General features: G+C 49.3%; 9 protein-coding genes across 9 annotated transcripts; 5 read left to right on the forward strand and 4 right to left on the reverse strand.

Annotated features, from left to right (window-relative positions):
* Positions 1–1,271: 1,271 nt before the first annotated feature.
* On the forward strand, positions 1,272–2,855 carry B0J16DRAFT_9935 (uncharacterized protein). The gene has a single exon (XM_046134813.1). The coding sequence runs from the start codon at positions 1,552–1,554 to the stop codon at positions 2,752–2,754; it is 1,203 nt and encodes a 400-aa protein (XP_045988603.1). The 5' UTR covers positions 1,272–1,551; the 3' UTR covers positions 2,755–2,855.
* Positions 2,856–3,313, forward strand: B0J16DRAFT_9936 (uncharacterized protein). Its single transcript, XM_046134814.1, has one exon. It carries the CDS (start codon positions 2,957–2,959, stop codon positions 3,206–3,208), a length of 252 nt encoding a protein of 83 aa, XP_045988604.1. The 5' UTR covers positions 2,856–2,956; the 3' UTR covers positions 3,209–3,313.
* Positions 3,227–4,151, reverse strand: B0J16DRAFT_327103 (uncharacterized protein). The gene has a single exon (XM_046126071.1). It carries the CDS (start codon positions 4,033–4,035, stop codon positions 3,418–3,420), a length of 618 nt encoding a protein of 205 aa, XP_045988605.1. The 5' UTR covers positions 4,036–4,151; the 3' UTR covers positions 3,227–3,417.
* Positions 4,152–4,283: 132 nt separating this feature from the next.
* On the forward strand, positions 4,284–6,411 carry B0J16DRAFT_327104 (uncharacterized protein). The gene has a single exon (XM_046126072.1). It carries the CDS (start codon positions 4,412–4,414, stop codon positions 6,065–6,067), a length of 1,656 nt encoding a protein of 551 aa, XP_045988606.1. The 5' UTR covers positions 4,284–4,411; the 3' UTR covers positions 6,068–6,411.
* A 1,628-nt stretch (positions 6,412–8,039) lies between these two features.
* B0J16DRAFT_9944 (DHS-like NAD/FAD-binding domain-containing protein) lies at positions 8,040–10,249 on the forward strand. Its single transcript, XM_046134816.1, has one exon. The coding sequence runs from the start codon at positions 8,190–8,192 to the stop codon at positions 9,990–9,992; it is 1,803 nt and encodes a 600-aa protein (XP_045988607.1). The 5' UTR covers positions 8,040–8,189; the 3' UTR covers positions 9,993–10,249.
* A 257-nt stretch (positions 10,250–10,506) lies between these two features.
* On the reverse strand, positions 10,507–12,018 carry B0J16DRAFT_259768 (ubiquitin-2 like Rad60 SUMO-like-domain-containing protein; the record flags this gene model as incomplete). The annotated part of the gene is made up of 2 exons (XM_046123221.1): positions 10,507–11,593; positions 11,642–12,018. 2 exons carry the CDS (start codon positions 12,016–12,018, stop codon positions 10,507–10,509), a joined length of 1,464 nt encoding a protein of 487 aa, XP_045988608.1.
* Positions 12,019–12,607: 589 nt separating this feature from the next.
* B0J16DRAFT_377429 (U6 snRNA-associated Sm-like protein LSm6) lies at positions 12,608–13,000 on the forward strand (the record flags this gene model as incomplete). The annotated part of the gene is made up of 3 exons (XM_046130843.1): positions 12,608–12,722; positions 12,802–12,915; positions 12,975–13,000. 3 exons carry the CDS (start codon positions 12,608–12,610, stop codon positions 12,998–13,000), a joined length of 255 nt encoding a protein of 84 aa, XP_045988609.1.
* Positions 13,001–13,067: 67 nt separating this feature from the next.
* B0J16DRAFT_9971 (S-adenosyl-L-methionine-dependent methyltransferase) lies at positions 13,068–14,259 on the reverse strand. Its single transcript, XM_046134821.1, has 4 exons — positions 13,759–14,259; positions 13,671–13,681; positions 13,537–13,622; positions 13,068–13,472 (listed from the first exon to the last, which is right to left on the reverse strand). The coding sequence occupies exons 1-4, from the start codon at positions 14,110–14,112 to the stop codon at positions 13,078–13,080; spliced, it is 846 nt and encodes a 281-aa protein (XP_045988610.1). The 5' UTR covers positions 14,113–14,259; the 3' UTR covers positions 13,068–13,077.
* A 162-nt stretch (positions 14,260–14,421) lies between these two features.
* On the reverse strand, positions 14,422–15,046 carry B0J16DRAFT_313307 (uncharacterized protein; the record flags this gene model as incomplete). The annotated part of the gene is made up of 2 exons (XM_046125118.1): positions 14,422–14,910; positions 14,999–15,046. The coding sequence occupies 2 exons, from the start codon at positions 15,044–15,046 to the stop codon at positions 14,422–14,424; spliced, it is 537 nt and encodes a 178-aa protein (XP_045988611.1).
* Between the last annotated feature and the right edge of the window lie 1,122 nt (positions 15,047–16,168).

A 16,168-nucleotide genomic window follows, 5' to 3' on the forward strand; every position in this document is an offset into this window, starting at 1 on the left:
CTTGGCTGTCCCACTTGCTGCAGACTGCTGCACTGCAGTGAAGCGTGAGGTGAGCCCGGTGGTCTGCAGTGGTTGCCTACCTTATCGATTTGGTTGCATACGCCAGCCTGCGCCATTTCTCAGGTAGATCCCGATGGTCGTTACCACAGCACCTTGAGGACAATCTTCTTTTCATCTCAATTCATCACCGCCACTCAGACTCAGACTCTCAAAACTGTCAAGACGAAAAAGATTGAGGGGCATCCTTGTTCGCTCGCCAACCTTTCTACTTTTAAAGTCGACAGCGACAAGAAAGACGCGAAAGCAGCAGTCGTCATAAACCCTGCGCTACCCACATTTACTTGAGATTGGGTATCTTCCTTCCTGGCTGCACCGTATTCTACCCTCTATTCATATCTTACTATACGGTCGACCTTGCCCTCTCAATCTCAATCTCACTCTCAGTCATCAGACAACAGTACTATTACTCCGTATCCATCGGATCCTCGCTCAGCCCATCAAGTGCCCTGTGCCACCCTTAACTTTTAGGGGAGCGGCGAGAAAGAGACTGCGAATCTCCGTTTTATCTACTTGTCTAGTGCCCGCCGCACCTCGCTGTGAAACGTCTCGCGCGCCCCTTTACCTTCACAGCCCCCTCTGGTTCTGCTTGGTCTTGGTTGATCACTTCTAACAAAGGAACAAGCGAGCCAAGAGTTAATTACTCTACGGATCGAAGAGCACTCGTCTTTGTCTTGTCTTGGACTCTGACAGGACAATCTCTTTCCCTTCACATTCCTGTCAAAACGTCAATCTTTTGGGACCGAAGGGGTCCTAGAGGACTTGACTTGTGAAGTCAATTGAGTCCGTCCATACCTCGCAAACTTGAGAGCTATCAGCCCCAAACCGCCAACGTCTCGGTCGCCCAGATACGCCTCTGACGAACCTTCCTTCCAATATTAACTTCCAACGACCGGTCCCTTCGGTTTCAGCTCTGCACCAACTTTTTATCATTGCGGCGTTTTAACTTACTCTTAACGCCTACCACCTACACTACCTACCTACGCTACCTACTCCTCCGCTGTGCTGGTGCTGTGCTGGGCTACGCTGTGCTCTCCCATCCCCTCTGCCGACCGTTCTGGCCACTGCTGGCGCTGGCCTAATCTGTAAAGGTGCCGCGCCTCTTTTGTCTAAAAACCACCACAATCTCATCTCATTTACACCGCAATCCTCGTTTCGTCCTTTCCGTTCTCGTTTGTTTGTTTCTTCTTCTTTTTCTCTATCAGTTTCACTTCTATTCTTCAACTACCGACTTATCCCTTCGGCTTCACCTCGACTTGAGTTATCTGTCGACTATCAATCTGCTCATTCTTGGGCTGGACCCCTTTTGAAGCTGCGACTCCCTTACTTTATGTCTCTGTGCCCTCTGCTGTAACTTCGTTTTCCATTGTTTGTCCCGAGCCGTTCTTTATATAATTGTGTTCGTCGCTTCATACGCATTGTGTCGATTGCGAGCCAGCCAAACCAAGCGACTCTTATGCCCGGTATAACATACACAAAGCGACGACCACCAACATGTCTCTACCCGTCGCACTTCAGTCCGTCGTCTTCTATGTTCTCGCCTGCACGCCATGCGCTCAGATCCGGCATCGACAAAAAGCGAGCGAGCAATCTAAGAGGGAGCGCGAGGAGAAGGCGAGAGTAGTGGGCCAGCAACCAGATGTTTACCAGCATCCGTCACCTTTCAGCACAAACCCTTACTGGCAGGAAGAGATTAGCATGGGACCATCTTTACCGAAGAAATCAGCGAGCAAAAATTCCAGTCAGCGTGGCCTTACCAGTCAGGGCGCCAACAGCGCATTCAGCGTTTCCGAGCAGACGAACAATGGTGGAAGCCGCATGAATTTTGGCGCTAGCAATTCCGTCATTGCCGAAGACGATAGCCTCTCAGACGATTGGAACCGACGCCATGGATATCAGCGTGAGGATGAGGAGTTGTGGGGACATCACAAATTCATGGACGCCATATCGAAAGCGAGAGATTCGGCTGGACGATTAATCGAGTCTACTCTCGGTCTTGAAAAGGAGGTGACCGAACAGCAACGCCACGACTTTTACTTCCCCAAGAACCCACCAGTCAACGAATATCACCCTCCCGTCGTCAGCAGCAAGGCGCCTTCACGAAACGCCCACCAATGGATGTTGCAACCACCGCCATCGGCCAAAGTCATGGAGGGCAAGGTGCCTGTTAGCCGGGCTGGAAGTTCTGGAAGCAAGTCCAGTGGTAGGACACTGGTCGGAGAAGACACACAGCTCAGCCGTCTGGTTCACGAGAAACTTGTTATGGAGAAGTTGAGGAAAGAACATGGCAACCCTACAGAAACCGAACTCATCGAATCTCTTTTCCTGAACCGAACAAACCCATCTCTCTCTATCCAGCGCACCCGAAGCCTGTCATTCGAGACTTCCGACGATTCGCTTGATAGTGGCTTCGCGAAGCGAAAGACAAGACTCCGACCCGTTGCTGCACCACCAGGATACGATTCTTCCGATAATGATTCAGATTCTGACGTGCCAGTTCCCTTTTCGCAAAGCGCCAGACAATTGAGCACTCGCCGAAAGCCATCCGTCGCCCAACGACCAAAGCTCGAAACCATTGAGAGCACAAGGTCGGCTGCTACCACAAGGATGTCCTCGAAGCGATCCAAGCGGCAAAGATCCACTCGATCAAAGAGACTTTCAGGCGCTGCCTCCCCTGTTGGCGACGATACTGATTAAGTCAAATCTGAGTGAAACAAATTCCCAAGCCACCGTATCGAAGATATGGAGCCCCCACGTACCCATTATCTTCATGCAAGACTGTTTCTCCTTTCACGCTCTAGCAGTCCTGTTTCTCCCTCAACACCCATCTCACGTCTCACATGTCTTTTTGCATGTAGTCAATTCGTTTTGAGCACCGTCCTTTCGGTCTTCTCAGTACATGTTTCAGCTCGGCTTTTTCTTGTCTACAAGCATTTGTATGGGTTTGGTTTGGTCTTGTTTTCTGTTTTTAGCATTGGGTCGCATAGCACTTCGGCGCTGGAGCAGGCGGTTATATGTTTATTTTTCTTTTGTCTCATTCACACAAAAAGGGAGGCGATTCATGCTTTTCAATCGCCAATTGCGACAAGTTAACCCTGCCACTACTTTCAGTAGAAATCAATGCAGGAACCCTCAGCGGATTAATAGCTGAGAAGTAGAAAAAATAGCAAAATTGGATTTGAAATCTCATCGCTTGTAGCCTTTTGTGACTAGTTGTGTAGGCTGAATTCATAATCGTGGCCTGTTCATAAGTGTTGTACAAAGCGGCTTACTTTTGGGTATCCCACCATGATGTCTGTCCATGTACCAAACGCCAATCATGCATTATGTTCGAGTCTTGCATGCCCCTTTCTAAAATGTTCAGAGATGCATGCCTCCTTCCTCGTCTTCCGTATCCAAGTTTCTCATTCGTTCCTCTAGTGCTCTTCGAAGCTGCTCATCGCTCAAACTTCCACCTTCGGGTCTTCCTGCCTGACTGTCCATGTGTATCTCGCCGTTCCGAATTGTTCCTGTCTGAAATGTCCCGTCGGTCCATGGGTTGGATCGAGTCTCGGTGTTTGACGCCACAACGTCTGGCTGTGCGTCACCATTAACAGCAGCGGCAGGAGCAGTAGCAGCATCTTCGTCGTTCTTGCTCGTAGACTCATCGCGGTTCTGAAACTCTGTCCAGTTGAGATCACGCTCCTCCACCTCTGCGCGGATAAGTGCGATTCGCTCAGCCATGCGGTCAATCACACCCTCGTTCTCCTTGATGGCGTCAATGCAGTCTTGGTCGGGCTCTGAGGCTTCGCCGGTGGGTGTAGTTTCTGTGCCTTCTGCGAAGGGCTTGAGCTGGTCGTTGGAGTACTGGAGGTGGGCAATTGAGTTGCGGATCTCGAGGACCTTGAGGTGTAGCATGCCGAGAGATAGGTCTTTGAGAGCGGCGGCGAAACGCGCGGGGGCGATGGGCCGTGTATCGGCGGATGTGGTTGTTGACATGTTTGCAGCGGTTCGGGGGTGTGAGAGAATCAACTGACGTAGTCACAGAAAGTGAAATCGCACTCAAGAAGTTGTGAATTGGAGATTGATAATGTTCATGGTAGCTTCAAGGAAGACCGCGGGGCAGTTGAAGGTAATGGTGGGGTTCTAGGCTTCTTCCAGTTGAGGTGTCCCGCGTAGTTGCGGTACGTACCGTTTTAACAGTCGATCTCAGGCTGCCTTAGCCAAAAATGTCGACCTCATGCGTCCAAAATTAATTGATGCACTAAGAACTTCTCCATCATACCATCATTGCCCCCCCTTTCACTTTGGCCCTTTCTCTTTCTATCGAGCCAGTGGCTCTGCAGAGCGCATCTTGCGCATTCATTCAGCCACAATGAGTCTATTCTCGTGTCCCAATTCCTCGCGGATGGTGCTGAGGTCTGCTCTCCAACGAGCAGTTTCGAGGGCATCATCATCTGCGACTCAACCGTTCACACCAGCTCGATGGATTTCCGGTCGTTCGCCTAGTAACCGACATGGCCTTTTATCGACTACAAACTGCCGAAACAACCCATTTGGAAATAACCATTCATCGTACGAGACCCGACGAACGATATTCTTCGATAAGACGATCCGAAAATATGAGGAACTGCCGAGGGATTACAGGGACCAGGTTGGCATCCAATTCAGAAGCAAGGACTTGTCCGAAGAAGAGGTTGTGAAAGCTTTCGGAAAGGGAATAAACGCCAAGAAGGCGAACCAACTGCTACGTATTCTCCATGGTCGTCGGGTTGCTGGTACTCTCAATGATCCAGCGTTTGCCGTTCATACATCCACGTTCTCTAAGGCCCAAATCGAAAAAGGACTCGCGTATCTAAGGAAAACGGTTTCTGTCGATGAAGTCATGAACGCAGGACTTCGAGCTGAGGATGAGCTTGCACAACTTGAGGCGGAACGGGAAGCTGCGGAGAAGAAGAAGGCCAAGTCAGCGACCAAGAAGAACAAGGACGATGCTGAAATCGAAGCCCCAGTTTACAAGCCAGACCCGGTTTACGGCCACAGCAAGCTTGACGAAATTCGAGCACAGAATGTAGCGAAGCGCAAGGCCCAGGAAGCTCTCGAGGAAGAGGCGCGCAAGCTAGCCGAAGCCAAGGGAGAAGTGAACTCTGGCACTCTGGCCAACCTTGACCACAAGGCAGAGCGCCAGATTGCCAACCCCAAGATCGCTGAGTACTACAAGAACGCACAGTCTGACATGCAAGCTCCTGCTGAACTCAGGGCTTGGGAGCGTATTCTTCCCTCGGCTACTCTTGTTGTTCTTGTCGTTGGCTTCCTCGCTGCTGTTACCACCGTCTATGAAGAGCCTTCTCCTCGGTACCGAATTTTCCCTGATATTTCAACTGCGCATGCGACGCTCGGAGCTATTGTTGCAGTCAACGTGCTTGTCTGGGCAGCATGGAAGGCTCCTCCTTTGTGGAAGTTGCTCAACCGTTACATGATCATCGCTGTCGGCGCCGTAAAGCCTGTCACCATGTTCACTGCGCCGTACTCTCATCAGGGAATTGGCCACTTGATCATGAACATGGTTCCTCTCTTCGTCGTCGGTTCTGCTCTTCACAATGAGATCGGCCGCGCCGACTTTCTTACCCTCTATACAGCATGCGGTGCGGTCGGCTTTGTCGGCAGTGTAGCTACTTATGCTTTGCGAGGCATGCTGCACGTTACTACACTGGGCGCCTCGGCGGGAACTCTCGGTGTCATAGCCGCGTACTTCTGGCATCACCGTGTCGACGGCTTCAGGTTCTTTGGTCTACCCCAACAGGATGGTGTGCCCGGTATCATCTTCCTGGCGATCTGCTGCGTGCCACAGCTTGCCGCTTTCGGCAAGACCGCCAAGTTACAGATCGATCTCGCGTCGCATCTATTTGGCCTTGCGTCGGGAGTCTTGGGCATGGAACTCATCAACCGTAGAAGAGGAGACAAGGGTAAGGAGGTGATCCTTGTTCCTCCCCCACGTTGGTTTCAACAGTCAAGTTCGCGACCAAACTGAAGAGCCGAGAAGTATATTCACGGATAAATGTACTATACGATAAACATGTTTGATACACCTTAGATTTATATGTACTACTAAACCAATTGGTTATTGAGACTTGTTTGAATATTGAAAAGACGCGCCAAATCGTTAAGTGGAGTCACGCGCTTACCGCGTTTAATAAATCTGCACGCAAGCATGTCAGTCCCCACATGTGGATATGAGTGGAGTTGAAGGTTCAGGGCTCAGAGGAAAGTGCCGTGTCTCTCTGGCAACCGATGGATTATGGAGAGAATTATGATTCTCGTCTGTGATGTCACGACGTGAGTTGCATCTCCTTCCGTCTCCGTTTCAGTGGAGAGTGTTTTACGATGTGACTGATGTATTGACCATTGACCGTGAATTGTTTAACTGTCGTGGCTTCTGTTGATGACTCCTTGTTTGGGTTACTAGTGAGGGAGTAGCTGGCAGTGCATATACACATGGATTAATCAGTCGCTCATTTGTGCACGTGTCCATGTTTTCTGTGCCGCCGCCTGCTAGAGCGGAGCATGATTTCAGTGTTAACTTTTTGACCGATAAAGGGATAATTGTTCGTCAAATTACTTATTTAATTCATATGAATTGTCAGCGTGTGGCGCTAATTACTTGCATGTTGCTAAAGTGCATTAGCCGTTTTAGGAAATATAAACACGGAAACATTTATGCGAGTTAAAGAGATGAACATAAAGCAATTAACTTTTCTCTAGGTCAGTGCTATGCAGTGAACAGAGAGGCAAGCAGCCGAAATAGAACTGCCCAGATGAAGCAACGTTGTAGGAGTTGAAGAGGCAGAGGATAGTGGACCAATAAGCGGAGTGCAAGTCGCAATTGGGCTGCCACACTGCATGCAGTCTAAAGTGAATCATCATACCAGCCTCTCGGTAAGGGCAGAGCACGCGATAGGGGTGGTGCCCAAATCTAAGCCAAAACTCGGTGTAGGGAAATGTCTAGTAATTCACCGCAAAGTTGGTTCAGACGCCATTGCTGATATCGATATTAGGTAGACACAGAAACTGGAGAGTGTAGAGACATCTTTTCGAGGTTGTCGGCTATTTATCCTTGTCACTGACCTCATGCAAGTTGTGCCTGCAGTATATTCCAGCCTATCAATGTTATAGTCCCAAACGCTGCTTCTCTTAAAGGGTCAGCTTATGGCTGCGCAGAACATAGATAGGTAAGCCTACTGATGTCACTGACTTGCTCTGACTGTCTCGAGACCTGCATGTAAACATCAACAAACCAATCTTGAACACATCAGCCACAGCCCCAGACCATTGGCCCACCTACAAAGTCCCTGAACTATCCCCACCACTAAAGTTCTAACTAGCAAGGGGATGAAAAGTGAGGTCAGGGCGCTTTGCCGCGATCATCAAACCAACTTTAGGCCGTTACAGTGACAAAAGACTGTAGAGTGCGGTGTTTTCTCTAGTGGCTTTAACGCTAATTCAGGACTCGAGAAAGCCTAACTGAGCCCTGACCCATCTCCCGTCTGTTTCTGTTTCTGTCTTGTGCTCCTCCAGCTGCAACGGCAAGACAAGACAAGAGCAGGGGCCATATGCAGACGCTGCTACACGCTAGCATCCGCCTCTTTCCCTTCCCTCTAGGTCTCCTTCCCCCCCGAAACCCGCTTTCTGGGACTGCAACTCTTCGTCATTCCCACCCCCGGTTGAATTTGACCTTGCATTGGCCTTGCATCGTCTTGCCTTGTTCTGTTTTGCCTCTTACAACCCGCACTTTCACTTTGAGTTGAGGTCAACCATTGATTGTTCGCTCTGTTTTTTGCACTCGGAACATACATACATTTTCCGTCTTTTCTTTCTCTTTAAACCACGACTACTAATACGTACCCCCGGGCTTTTTCATCCACACTTCATACTTTCAGCTGTGCACTCTTCCTTCTATCCTGACTCGAGGTAGTTCACACAACGAACTCTTCACTCTACGACTTTTCTTTTTTAATTGCAATCATGTGCAATTAGTTGGAGCAAACATTCGTCTCTCTCCTTCGCCCTGCCTATTTCTCAACTACAGGCAGCCTCGCGCCTACTTCTCGCTTTTGCGTCTTGCTTCGACGAGGAGCAAATTCTACCTGCCAACAATGAGTCCGCCGAGTCCTTCATCCTTCGTCCCTAACGGAGAAAACTCAACACTCTCGTCGCCGCTCTCCACCCTTTCTAAAACACCATCCGCGCCTTCATCGCCCACCATGTCCGACCCTACGAAACGCTATCCCTCACCCTCAACAACCATCTCAGGCCCTCATTCACCCGCCAAGATGTCCGACCTCCCGTCCGAAGACGAAATTGTCGCTAAACCAATCGATGCCTCTTCTCAAGGCCCTCCGCCTGCCAAAAAGCGCCGAGTCTCCCCACCAAAAGAACGTACAACCGAGTACTTGGATCTTATGAAGTCACATAATGATTGGACCGCTGAGGATGAACGTAACCAGCAAAGGCTCATCGACACATTGAGCAAAAAGAAGAAGATCGTTGTCATTGCTGGCGCTGGTATTTCGGTTTCGGCTGGGATTCCAGACTTTCGGTCGTCCACTGGCTTATTCGCAAGCGTGAAAACCCAACACAATCTAAAGGGCTCCGGTAAACAGTTGTTTGACGCTTCAGTCTACAAACACGACGACACCACCGAATCCTTTCACACCATGGTCAGAGAAATGGCTGCAATGACCAAATCTGCCCAACCTACACCGTTTCACCACTTACTAGCATCCTTGGCCAATGAGGGCCGGTTATTACGCCTCTACTCGCAAAACATCGATTGTATAGACACATCAATGGAGCCCTTGAAAACCGAAGTACCTCTCCCCCCTAAAGCCCCCTGGCCTACAACTGTTCAGCTACATGGTGGCCTCAAAAAAATGGTTTGCACTAAATGCAGCAGTCTCCGGGATTTTGATGGCGAGGTTTTCAATGGTCCAAAGGCTCCCCTATGCCCAACATGCAAAGATCTTGACGAAGTCCGAACAGCTCATGCGGGAAAACGAAGCCATGGCATTGGAAGATTACGGCCGCGATTTGTGCTTTATAACGAATACAACCCCGACGAGGAAGCTATCGGAAACGTTTCGAGCGCAGATCTTAAGGCGCGCCCTGATGCTGTTGTGGTCGTCGGTACCACTCTCAAGGTCCCTGGAACCCGCAGACTTGTCAGGGAAATGTGCCAAGTCACACGAGGACGAAAAAATGGTGTGGCTATTTGGATCAACGTGGATGACGAGCCCAAGGGTGTTGATTTGAAGAACTGCTGGGATATTGTGGTGCGATCGAAATGCGACGAGGTCGCTCGTGTTGCCAACCTCACACCGTATGACTTCGACATAGGCAACAATTTCGAGCTTACTCAGGATGAAGACCTCAAATTGGAAGACCGTGTTGCTAACAACAAGACGACTTTTGAGATCAGCATTCCAGCAAGCTCTCCCTCAGCGAACGAGGACGTTGAAGAGCAGGCCACTGCCAAACCAAAACAAATCGAACAGGCCCAAGGAATCCCTACTCCGAATGCAAGCCCTAAAATCTCAGCAGCCAAAAAGCCTGCGAAGAAACAGAGCACGCTTTCTTTCAGTGGGCAACCATCGGCACCCGCTACGTCAGCCCCTAAGCCACGCAAACGCGGGAGAAAGCCTGCTCAGCCCAAACCCGTCACCCCAGCAGTTGAACTTTTCAAGACGGTCAAAAACGTTGCAAACCAGGACAAGGCGAAGAAGCCTGCATCGCGCGCCCCCGCAAAGCGAAAAACGCGTGCTTCAGATGAAAATTCTACTCTCACACAGTCAAAGGCCAAAAAAGCCTCTACTGGACCTTCATCTCCCGTTACAACGAAGAAAGTTGACACAATTTCCCCAAAGTCTGTGCCATCAGGCATGCGGCTCCTCATCGATTAAAAATCGACGAAACCAGAGTTGAACCATAAAGTATAGGAAGGAATCGGGTGGTTAGTATCTTGTTATATTATCGTTAATTCGCATTTTCGGAGTACGGGGTTGGGTTATACCAGGTCATGACATTCAAACTGTCACTGCGGGCGGACAGTCAGAACGTGTGCTATTCGGAGGGAGCACGTTTGCTTTTCTGGAGGAGAATTCTGTTATACCAAAAGGTCGAGGCAAAGGGTGCCCGGTTCGGCCTGTCGGAATAGAGGCGTTTTAGGAAGAGGCCCTGTAGCCACACAGATGGCTTGGGTCGGTTATATTATAGAGGCGACAATAGAGTCGCTTAGATTCAAATGTTCAGCGTATTATGTCACACATTGCGACATGTTTCTCGAAGTATCATAGCGAGAATTCAAAGTTGCATTCCTGGGTATCATATCCTTTGAGCGCCATCCTCCATTGTTCATTCATTGCCACGAGCATAATGTCCTCCAAAAATAAAATCCCAGCCGTAATTGAAAATGATTTACTGAACGTGCACCTCGATAGTATCATGCTCCTCGATCTCGGCCTGTTCCATCTCGATGTGCTCTTCAAGGCGATCGCCATCCCACCAAAGAGACACCTCCTTATCGGGACCGATTTGGCGTTGTTTGCGGAAGACGGCGATCAGGGTGTCAACAGTTGTTTCTGGCATGACCTTGCACTCAAGCGGCTGGATATCTCGAGCCTTGAGCGTAATTATAAATCTCTCTCTTTCCTCCTGCTGGGGCTCTTCCTCGTCAGAGAGTTCACCTGCATCCCGTCTGCGTTGCAGCTCCTCTTTCTGCTCCATTTCCTGGAAGAGCTCAGGGGTCCAGGCCTCGATATGTACCACAGACCGGTTGTTGCTGAATCCCGCAGAACCAAGACCGTCAGCTTCCACTCGTCCGTTGCCACAGGGTCGAATTCCTAAACCATTCAGGGTTGAAGTATTGTAGATTTTGGTTCTACGCCACGTGAGGATAATGTCATCGGTATTGAGTTGCAGACCCTTTTTGCGCTGATGGGCTACCCATGCGTTGCGTGCAACACGGAGTTGTTTGTCGAACAAAAACTTGGCCACCAAGGTGCCAGAATTGGGTATACTACTGGTAATCATGACGCTGATAGCCTCCTTCTTTGGCGATTCGTTCGTGTTGGGGGACTGTAAAGCTTGCTGGCGGGCACGATTCTCCTGAGCTTTTCGAATATATTCCGCAAATTCATCCTCTTCTTCTGCAACCGGTGGTGGTGTAGTCTCCTCGAGGAACTTTGCAGAGGTGCGATCGGTGACCTCGTTGATGCTGCTCCGTCGCTTCGCTGGTTGGGTTGGTCTCACCTCGTCATCCGAGTCTGAATCGATTGTGATGGACTGTACAACTTGATTTTGTGCCGACGTGAGCTCCGGCTTTCGGCTTCTGATCGGGCTTGGGGAACTGGGCTGTGGGCGCGCTCTTGGGGTTGGCGATGCATCGGGGAAAGGGTCGTGTTCATCATCGTCGTCGTCGTCGAGTTGCGCACTTAGCATTGGTTTCTGAGTCGAGTTTGAGTCGAGTCTTGATCGCTTGGAGGGAGGAGGAGTTACAAGTTCACTAGCTTGGTCAGACGGTGGTCTTAAGTTGTGAAGTAGAGATGCGAACCTGGTCTGATCAGCTCCATCTTGTGTCGAAGCCGGCTCAGCAACGGGAGTTTCGTTACTCAGTTGAACAGACGAAGGACCTTCCTGGGCGTTGCTGGGTTCACCTTGACTGAGGATTTCGGAGTCTTTAGCATCTTCAGAATCATCGCGCGTTCGTTTCTCTCCCGTAGTCTGGAGTCGGCGGCGCTCTTCCTCCTCCTCGGCGGCGCGACGTTTCTTCAAGCGTCGCTCCAGGTCAGCGGCCATAATAGGAGCCATCTCTTTTCGACGGCGAAATAGAGCTAGACCGTCATCGTCACTTTCCTTTGCCTCTTCTGGCTCCGACGGCTTAGGGGCAGCCTTGCGCAGCGCAGTAGGTTTGAAAGGAAGTTTCTTCATGTTTGCGTCAAATCCCTGGTTAGCTTGCACGAGATGCGAAAGGTAGCAAGTCTGATGTCTTTGTTCTATGATTGATGAATCACTGAAGGATGCACTTTGCGCGACACAAGGTAGTTGCGTTGATGGTTGGGTTCAAGTAAGAATAAAGTGAGCCGTAGCGCGATGCACTCAACGCGCTGTCAGGGTATCAGGGAACCCGGCTGTTAAAAAGCACAAGAGACAAAATAGTTTGGTCGCTTTATGTGAGTTTAAGCGGCACTTGTACTCCTTTATTTTTGTGCAGAGGATATGAGTGGGTTTGTGGAGGTTACTAAGAGAGGAAATCGCAACTCGGGGCGGGTTGAGTCGCTAAAATACCCCTCGCTACGTGCCGCTGTAACGGGTTGTTAGGCGACCTCACAGCGGACGAGTGATTTCACAGTGCGACTAAGCGCGCTTGTGGTCCAGCCTTAACAGCACAACGAGGCATCAATCTTTCTTCTGACTACACCAAACAACCCCACCAGCTTGAGCTCCATTATCATCAACCACCAAACGACCCAACCTCTCCCACCACCCAAACCTTACTGAACCAACCTCCACTGCCACCATGGAGAACGGCAACAACATTTCCCAGGGCGAGGGCAAGGACCCTTCAAGCTTCCTCAGCGACATCATCGGCAACCCTGTCACTGTCAAGCTCAACTCAGGCGTCGTCTACAAGGGTAAGTCTTTGGTCATAATGCAGCCTGACATATGGCAGAGGACTGCGATAGATAAGGATACCCTTACTGACATATATAGGCGAGCTTCAATCGGTGGATGGCTACATGAACATTGCGTTGGAAAAGACAGCAGAGTATGTCAACGGTCAGAAGCGCAGGGAATACGGTGACGCTTTTGTGAGAGGAAACAACGGTAAGTGACAACTGACACGTTTTCCTCCTTCGATATCTCAAACTAACGAATTGTCACAGTCATGTATATCTCAGCAGACTCATGAAAGTTTGATGCATAATGAAAATTCATCTTTACCTTGCCTAAACTCATGGCAAAACTAATCACTTTAAACTATCTAATTCAAGGACCGTCTAGTCGTGACACCCATACAATTAAAGTGCATCCATGAAGTTCAATCTCACCCTTATCGTTGAACTCGCCGCCACCCTCTTTCACGATCTTATCATACTTCTCTCTGAAGAGTCGACGCTCCTCGCCTTCCCGGAGTGCATTCCAGCTGAGGGTGTTAAATCTATCCCACAAGGCCTCAGGTGTCAACCAAACCGACCACGGAACCTTGTCGGTTTCTATAGGCGTCGAGAAAAAGGGCTTTTCAGCCTTAGCCTGGCGTTGGAAAACCTGCATCCAGACCTGGTGTCGGAAACGGGGCTCGTTGTCCGCTTTTTCATTGAAGTTCAGATCCAGCAACTCTTTCTCCCAGTCCGTGGGGGCAGGCCAACTCTCGGGCTGGTTATCTAAGGTCATAGTCAGATTTGGGAAATGTCAACTAGGAGGTTCCTGTTTCTGGGAGGCACTTACATGAGTCGACATTCCATATCAATCCAAGTTTGGCACCAGGCTTGAGAACTCTATGGATCTCTTGGAGCGATTCTTCTTTGGCGAACCTTGGACTTGGTTAGACCATATCCTTTATCTAGGAGCCCATAACTTACCAGTGAAATGCCTTGTTGATGTCAGTTCCAGTTCTTGATAATCAGGCTATCTCTTCAGTCAAGATGCCAAGGCACATATATATCTTACCTGAGCTACGGTGCATCCATCCGCCCATCCATCACTGACGTGCTTCATATCAGTTGCTGTTCCAAGCCGAACGTCCACTTTAGGGAGCTGTTTGGCTGCGAGATTGTTCCTCATAGAGTCCAAAGGCTCTACAGCCACAATCTCGTAACTCTCTGGCCTAGCAGCTAGAAGCTCGGTGAACTTGCCAGTGCCGGCTGCGAGATCTATGATTTTGCCACCCGACTGGCCTTCGAGCCCAAGACGTCCAAGTATATTGGTGACAGCAGCAGGAGGGTAAGAGGGCCGATGCGTGTCATAAGATTGGGCGTCATCAAACCCCCTGGTTGCGATATCATGTATAACGTGGGAAGCCATTGTAGTGACGCAATCCCTCGGATTGTTTGGTCAAGTTGCTGTAGTTTTCGTTGGTTTAGTTGACAATCAAACGAACACAGGGAATGAAAACGAAATAAATCCATGTTAAAAGAGTCATCTATGCATTTATACATGAACAGCCATTTGCCTTCCCGCGGGAGACCCGTTTGGATGTTGCTTCTCCAATGTTTGTATCAACGAATGGCGTTTAGATCTGGCTGCCAACTTGGGGAAATACTCCAAATCGGGAACAGTCCGACGGATTTACGACGGAAACCCGATGACTTGAATGTGGTCGCAATGTGTAATTCAGTCGAATTGTTGATCTTTAGCAGTTACGTGACTTGGCTTGTCGGGTGGTTTGTGGTCCGGTATATTCGTTATTGGGGCAATGTCATCCTGTTGTAAAACGCCTAAGCATACTGGGCGAATCGGCGAGTCGTCTGGGTTGAATATCAAATGCGGGCACTCTGAAGACATAAGTTCGATCATCTTTCCTTTCCCTTTTGATATTCTTATACGTCGGCCGACGAATGTAGCTGAAGGTGTGATTTGACAGGACTCAGGCGAGTTAGGCCGTGAGATCCAGATGCCCTCCACCTCAATGCCACTCTGTAACGCACGAATGCCGAAAGGGATCTCAGGAGTTCGTATGTTGGCGATACCACAGTATGACATGAGAGATAGCCTTGCTCGCTTCTCTTCGTCTATGATTTCATGGCGGCGCATCGAGCGGTTGGACCACCACAGCTTGATAAGTCCAGCGATGAAGACAAAAACGATACAACAACCGAGAACCTTGGAGTATATAGTCAGCCAAAACTTCACACAGATTCAAGTATCGGTGCAACATGATTAGACATTGGTATTGACGATGCACACTTACAAAAGTCATCTCCTGCCAAAGATCCCAACTTATAAAGAAGACACCCATGACGGGCCAAAGGAGGTACGGACGGTAGCAGCAAGAAAGCTCTAAAGAAAGGAAAAGAGAGGAAAGACGATGCTTCGACTTTTCAAAAACCATTCGGCTGAATTTGATGTTTGAGGCACCAAAATTGTAGCATGGCAATCCAGGTTCCAAAAATGAGCGGACGATGAGAGAAGAATAAACGCAGGGAAAACAGAAACGAACGAACAAACAGCAAGCCTCATGATTCAGTCTCGAGATCAAAGCACGTGGTATTATTCTCTTAGTACTATTCAAAATGCAGGTACGATGAATAAGTTGGTAGTTCCTTCCTTCCCTGATTCATTGCGGTATCTCGTTTGCTGGCAGGTGCGAGACGTCCATTGGCAGTGTCACTCGAGAAATAATATTGACAGGTCGGTGAGGCAGCTACTTCCTGGCTTGGCGTGCACTAAAAGAGCGTTTCTATTCATACTATAGTGAAATGAAACATGCCATCCGATAATAAGGTACTGCAGCTGCAAACGGGAAACGTCCTCCGTGTGGAAGATGCATGTCGATACGAGATTAGAGACGCGAACCTGCATAAGATATGGAAGAGTTCCTTGGCTGGCGAACGGTGGCTTGAACTAATCGCAAGTTGATTACACAAGTACAGGACTATCTATCCAATCATGGCAATCGATGTTGTTTGTCTCCTATGAGTTAGATGTGGAAGCAAGGACATACATGGTATTCAGCAATGATCCAAACTCGCGACAACATCCCAAGAACTCAAGGTAGAGTCAGAACTACATCACGACGACATTTCCCAGCAATAGATGTATATAATATAGATACATCAATTCTCGACAGCTTTCCAGCATATGTTTTGGGCCAGTTAGTCGTTGCTTGACTTCAGGACGGGTGCGAGTCCAGCCAATCAAACACAAAACTACCAGGGTTGAACAACCAAACAGAAAGTCAAAGCAAACAGCTTGCTAGACTATACTCCAGTTTTCATTACCAAAAACACAATATGAACATGTCGAAACATGTTTCGGGTAGCGACACATCCCGACTTAGTAAATGTGCATGCTAAGATCCTGGTGCGACGAGACGAACCGTGATGGTGTCTTTCTTGAGTCATGAAGACGTCTCTCTTCT

This window comes from Fusarium flagelliforme, assembly GCF_020744385.1.
Source record: "Fusarium flagelliforme strain FIESC 12 MPI-CAGE-AA-0113 chromosome Unknown B0J16scaffold_1, whole genome shotgun sequence".
NCBI lineage: Eukaryota > Fungi > Ascomycota > Sordariomycetes > Hypocreales > Nectriaceae > Fusarium > Fusarium flagelliforme.

What these genes read in the sequence shown, in the direction of transcription:
- B0J16DRAFT_9935 (XM_046134813.1), top strand. Translation starts at nt 1,552, where the DNA reads ATGTCTCTACCCGTCGCACTTCAGTCCGTCGTCTTCTATGTTCTCGCC.
- B0J16DRAFT_9971 (XM_046134821.1), bottom strand. Translation starts at nt 14,112, where the DNA reads ATGGCTTCCCACGTTATACATGATATCGCAACCAGGGGGTTTGATGAC. An exon ending in GATATGGAATGTCGACTCAT is followed by an intron (nt 13,473 to 13,536) that starts GTAAGTGCCTCC and finishes CTATGACCTTAG; the next exon opens with ATAACCAGCCCGAGAGTTGG.
- B0J16DRAFT_327103 (XM_046126071.1), bottom strand. Translation starts at nt 4,035, where the DNA reads ATGTCAACAACCACATCCGCCGATACACGGCCCATCGCCCCCGCGCGT.
- B0J16DRAFT_9936 (XM_046134814.1), top strand. Translation starts at nt 2,957, where the DNA reads ATGTTTCAGCTCGGCTTTTTCTTGTCTACAAGCATTTGTATGGGTTTG.
- B0J16DRAFT_9944 (XM_046134816.1), top strand. Translation starts at nt 8,190, where the DNA reads ATGAGTCCGCCGAGTCCTTCATCCTTCGTCCCTAACGGAGAAAACTCA.
- B0J16DRAFT_327104 (XM_046126072.1), top strand. Translation starts at nt 4,412, where the DNA reads ATGAGTCTATTCTCGTGTCCCAATTCCTCGCGGATGGTGCTGAGGTCT.